This window comes from Herpailurus yagouaroundi, unplaced genomic scaffold (assembly GCF_014898765.1).
Source record: "Herpailurus yagouaroundi ecotype Mexico unplaced genomic scaffold, PumYag 139, whole genome shotgun sequence".
Lineage (NCBI taxonomy): Eukaryota > Metazoa > Chordata > Mammalia > Carnivora > Felidae > Herpailurus > Herpailurus yagouaroundi.
In genome coordinates, this window is record NW_024412394.1 from 84,165,367 (window position 1) to 84,171,366 (window position 6,000).

Sequence of the window (6,000 nt, forward strand, 5' to 3'; positions counted from 1 at the left end):
TTGAGTGTCCCACTTTGGCTCAGGTCATGATTTCATGGTCCGTGAGTTCCAGCCCCATGTTGGGCTCTATGCTGACAGCTCAGAACCTGAAGCCTGCTTTGGATTCTGTGTCTCCCTCTCTCTCTCTGCCCCTCCCCCTTCATGCTCTGTCTCTCTCTCTGTCAAAAATAAATAAACATTAAAAAAAAATTTTAAATGGTGCCAATTCTCTCTAAACCAAGGCATTGCTAAGCAAAATGCCAAGAACACTTTTGTGGAAGTTGGTAAGTTAAATGTACATGAAATATATATGAAAATTCACACTGCCTAACCTGAAAGAGAATAATAAATTGGAAGAACTTATTCTACATTATAATTCTCAATTTTGGCTGCATGTTATAATCATCAGGGAGATTTTCCAAAACCTGATGGTGACACCGCACTTATCACATAATTAAATCCTTATCTTCTGAGGAGAGACCTAGGCATCGATATTTTCGATATTTCCCAGGTGTTTCATGTGCAACCAAGTTTGAGAACCACAGGTCTTAGAGCATATCATCATACATAACATAACCTAAATTATGTATTGTTGCAAACCTGCTTTAACTAAGATAGGGTGAAATTAATGTAAGAATAGCAATTAGTTGAATGGAACAGAATAGATGCTGTGGAAGGAGACCCACACATATATGGACACTGTTAAGGACTAATGTAGCCCAGTAAGGCAGTAGGAAAAAGGCAGTTTTTCAATAAAAGTCACTGCACCAATTGGCTCCATAGAAGAAAAAATAAACACTAATCTCAACCTCAAATCATATACAAAACAAAATCAATTTTAGTAGATTACAGATCTAAAGGAGGGAGTAAACAAATGGAATAGATGCTGAGAGAATGTCTTCATGAACTTAGGATAAAGAAAATTCTGACAACACACAAAAAGGAAAATAATTATAAACTGACTACATTAACACTAAAATTAAAAACTTCCATTCATCAAAAGGTGACATTTAGAAAATGAAATGTCAATTTATGGACTGAGAGAAGACATTTGCAACACAGGTAACTGACAAAAACTGATAAAGGGTCAGGACCCTTTCTTTCTCTCTCTCTCTCTTTCTCTCTCTCTCTCTCCACACACACAGACACACACACACACACACACACAGACACACACACACATATACATACATATAAATGCAAATATATACACATATGTATGTATTTAAATTTATAAACTCCAATAAAGAAATGAGCCACCAACATGAACAATGTCTTTCACAAAATAGAATTTACTAGGTGCCTGGCTGGCTCAGTCGGTGGAGCGTGTGACTCTTGATCTCAGAGATGTGAGTTTGAGCCCCATGTTAGGTTTAGAAATTACTTAAAAATAAAATCTTTAAAAAAAATAGCATTTCTAAAAGGCCATTAGTCACCAGGGATATGCAAACTAACCATGAGCTACCCTTATACTCTTCACAGAATAACTGCAATTACTAAGTGCTACCAAAGACATGGATTAATTGGGACTTTCATAGACTGCTGGTGGGAATATAAATTGGTATAACTACTTACTTGGAAAAATTGTTTTTCATTATCTATCAAGGCTGAACATATACATAGCATATGACATGGCAACTCCACTTATTCATATACCCAACTGAATGCACATACAAGTGAACACACTTGGACAAGAATGTTAATGACATTACTGGTAACAGCTCCAAAGTGGAAATAATCCAAATGTCCGTTAGCAATAGAATGGATAAACAAATTGTGGTATATTTATCCAACAGACTATTATACACACTATATAGAACATCATGGGTTAATTTTACAAAGATAATGTTGAACATATATGCCAACCAGAAAGAATACATACTATAATTTTTCATTTGTGTAAGTTCATAAATGGACAAAAGTCAGGATAATGGTTACCTATGGAGAAGATGGTGGATAATGATTGAGAAAGGGCACAAACTAGAGCTTTCAGAATATTTGCAATTTTCTATTTCTTGACTACAGTGGTGGTTATACAAATGTGTTTACTTGTGAAAATTCGTCAAGTTGTTCACTCTTTTCTCTTAATTGAAGTGTAACATAGTAGTGACGTAGTAAAGAATGAAGATGGTCGGAACACATGGAGAGACATGCTATATTCTTTTGTAAGATGACATAAAGATGTCAATTTTTCTCAAGTTAATCTATAAACTCAATACAATCTAATGCAAATTCTACTAGGATTTCTTAAGTAACTAATTTCTCTAAAAACATAATTAAAAGGTCTATGAACAGCTAAGTCAACTTAGAAAAAAGGAGTAGAAACAAGGGACTGATCTATACATGAAATATATTTTAACACTTAGCCTGGAACTATTGTTACACACATTGGGTGATTTGGGCACAATCAAGAAAAAACAGACTGATGGAATAGAAGAAATATTTCAGAGACAGACTGATCCAGATGTGAGTACCTAATATGATGTAAAAGTAGCCACATAAATCAATTGGGAAAGGATGACTAGCTTCTCAAATGGTACTGGGAAAGCAGATTTATTATATGGAAAAATCTAAAACTGGATCCCTCTATACCATATCTAATCCTCCAAATGGTTTAAAAACTAAATGAGAAATATAAAACTGTAAAGTTGGTATACAATAATAAAAATATCTCTGTAATTTCGTATGCAAAGCTTCAAAAACACAAACGATGAAACCAAAAAAAAAATGATTTGGGGCTGGCGTAGGAACAAAGATACATTTCTTAATATTGTATACATGGAAAAATACAGTCTGATTCCGTATAATCAATTGACAAATGAATTAAACAAAATCCAGTGCTAAGCTGATATAGCAGAGGTGTGTGTGTGTGTGTGTGTGTGTGTGTGTGTGTGTGTGTGAGTATGAACTAGGTCTGATATTTGTCAATTTTTATTGCATAATATAATAATATATATGTAACACATTATTTTGTCTTGAATGTGAAAGATTGGACTGCCAGAAGTTATTTACCTTAATTTTCCAGTAGTTTGTCTGGATCTAATTCTATTACTGCCTCAACCCTACCACTCTTGTGACCAAAAATATATATTTTCCTAGAAAATAACTCTTTGTCTTGCATGTATTCAAAGTAATTCCTTAAAGATTCTAGGGTACCTGTTAATAGGCTTTAACATTTTTCTACTGAACTAACATCATAAGTCACATCGAAGTACACTAACTTATTAAATAATCTTAATGAAACCCTGATTTTTCAATACAGATTCTTAAAAATTACCTTGCAATTAGTAGATATTAATTTCTATGCCTTCAAATAAGAATGTCATTATCTAAAGAGTTAGGAGTTAGGCCACTCCAGAAGAAGTGAGAGAAATGTTGGCATAAGCAACATTGCAAAGTGGTTCAGAGTTTGGTTAGTTTTTCTTTCTAAACACTGTGCGTTTAATAATTGTTTTTGTTTTTAAAAAATACTTTTTTTATATCCTAGAAATATAAACATGGATAGCGACTCTTCACTCTTGGAGTATAACCCATTTCAAAGAGGCAGAAATAATTTACCACTCACGTTGGACTATCTGAAGGCCTCCAGAAAGCTCACACTTTTCACTCCATTCCTTTTCCCTATCTACCCCAGAGTCCTATTAGTTTCTCTTCTCTAGCACTCTTAGATTGTGACAGTTTTGTCAGTTACTTTCTCTCTTTTGTGATCACCTTCCTTTCAAAGGAACTCACATATTTTCTATTAAAATTTCCCCCTCCGGTTTCCAAGAGTACATATCTTATGAGAACTTTCTAGCCAGCCAAGAGATAGGAGAGTGCTTACCTTCAAAATAGATGCCCGACTGGACTTCTAGAACCCTGGGAAGGGTCCTGAGGTCAAGGGAGTGAACGAATTCCTCCAGCGTCATTGCCATTGCGCTGACTTGGGTCTTGTGCAGACCTGGTACTTACAGAAGCTCCTGGCTTCTGGGTGTCACTTGTCTGCAGCTGTAGTTTCCCCTTCTCATCCTCCCTCAGGCAGGCAGGGATGTCACGCTACAGTCCAACTGGGGTGGAGTAGCTCTATGTGGGTAAGACTGTGAAGAGGGAAGGAGGAGGCAGGGGACAAAAGGTGTGACAGCTCTTTTTGTTCTCATTGTGGCTTCATTTCCTTCTGATGCTGAAGTAGAACAGGATGGGGGGGGTGGTGAGCATGTCTAAACAGACAATGCTAAAAAAAAATGAGAGCTGATTAGCAGCTCGCTCTGTTGCCAGCCAACAGCAGCAAGACTGGAGTGAGAGTTGCTTGTGGCTTTTCAAAACCAGAAAGGAACAGGAATACAGGACGACAGTCTAATCTTAAAAATGGCACCATGTTAATTCTTTATCTCTTTAGTTCATTTCTAAAATTTGGCTTTGTGCCTTATTTGCATACTCTCAGTGCTTTCATATTAAATTTGGTTACAAAAGTGCTTGGTGTCAGCTCTTTTGAGAAATCTGATACTCTGAAAAGAGAGGATCGAAACCAGTTTTTATTCTTCCACATTAAAAATTTTGCTGAATCTTAAAGGATGGTGGGGGAGGGGTACAATATGCAAAGTGAAACAGTAAATTAATCCAGTAAATTAACATGAATTTTTTAATCACCACAGTATAGTGAAAGTATCTAAATCTGTTGCAAGGGAACAGTTTCCTGGGTTTGGCTCTGCTTTTGATGTAGAGGTGACTTCAGCCTCAACTTCTCTGTGCCTAATTTGGTTCAATTATTAAATGAAAAAAAAAAAAAAAGTAGAAGGAGTCAAATAAATTAAACAATTTCTTCCCAGGCTAAAATTCTGCAGTTTTGATTCTGTGGTCCAAACTTTAACTAGGGAAAATGCCTGAAGTCAAAGGAAGCCAGAGGAGCCTGGTTGAAACAGATCTCTTAAAAAATTCTCCCTCTCTCTATTCTTTGTATTTAGCAGAAACAGTGTTTCAGACCTAGTGTATACAACTCAAGCTGATACTTTCTAAGTTTCTTTAAGGATGAGTAAAGGAAGACTAGTTGGTATACATACAGGTGAAAGATACTAAGAAGCTGCACATTCTCCTTACAAATTGGACTCCAGGCTCTCTGTTGAGAAACTTATGGCCTCAGGCTTCAGACGGCATAGGCAGACAGAGGGGGTCGGGGCTCACCCTAGCTCCACCATATCCTTCACATAAATAACCAAGCAATAAAAGCATAGCCTTAGTTTGAGACAGAGCTTGCAAAACTCTTTCAGCTCTCAGAATCATATTTGACATTTGCAATAATCTGCCTGGTTTCATTTCTTTCTTTACAAAACTAGAATTTATGGGGTCATGTTAAAAGTTTTTCACTAGTAGCTTCTACTTCCTCACTTGCAACTCTTTTGCCCCCACATCTCCCAAATTTGATCAGTCTGCTTCTGTACTCCTCGTCCCAAACTCAGGCTTCTTAATCCAGTGCAAACATTGTTTATAGCCTAACAGCATATCTTACTTGGCAGAATATATAAAACAGGCTGCTGTGGACTGCTCCTTAAAAATCACACATCTTTTAGAACTGGTGCTACAACAAATTTCATTTCATACCTAATCCAAGCTAGACTTCACTTGCTGTTTTTGTTTTTGTTTTTCAGTTTTCCCAAATCAACTTTCTATCCTAGTAGCCAATGAAGCCTTTTTGAAACATCACCAATATCTTACAGTTATGTATAATACCCTGCTTCTGCTCTTTGAACAGATGACCCTTGGTTTGTGTCACAATCTGATTCTCCTACATTTCCAATCTCAGTTAATGAGACTATCATTCTCCCAGTTTCCTAAATCAGAAGGCTGCATCAGGGGAAAGGCCATCTCCGGCCTCCAAATCCCTCAAGCCTTCTAAAATGTGGCAATACTCAATATCACAGTCTTCTGTTGTTGCTCTGTATCCCCACTGTTACTACTTTAGTCTAGATCCTAATCACTTCTGACACTGTAGGGCAAGGAAATCCTGACATGAACAGCCAAGACAGAATTGACAAAAAAAAAAGGCAT

At 36.6% G+C, this 6,000-nt stretch overlaps 1 protein-coding gene across 1 annotated transcript in view; it reads right to left on the reverse strand.

The window, feature by feature from the left end:
• The window catches only part of THEMIS (thymocyte selection associated), a 186,072-nt gene extending 181,858 nt beyond the window's left edge, over window positions 1-4,214 (reverse strand). Inside the window, exon 1 of the mRNA XM_040474585.1 lies at window positions 3,803-4,214. Coding sequence (XP_040330519.1) covers window positions 3,803-3,893 — 91 coding nt within the window. The 5' untranslated portion in view covers window positions 3,894-4,214. The remainder of the gene's footprint in view (window positions 1-3,802) is intronic.
• Window positions 4,215-6,000: the final 1,786 nt, after the last annotated feature.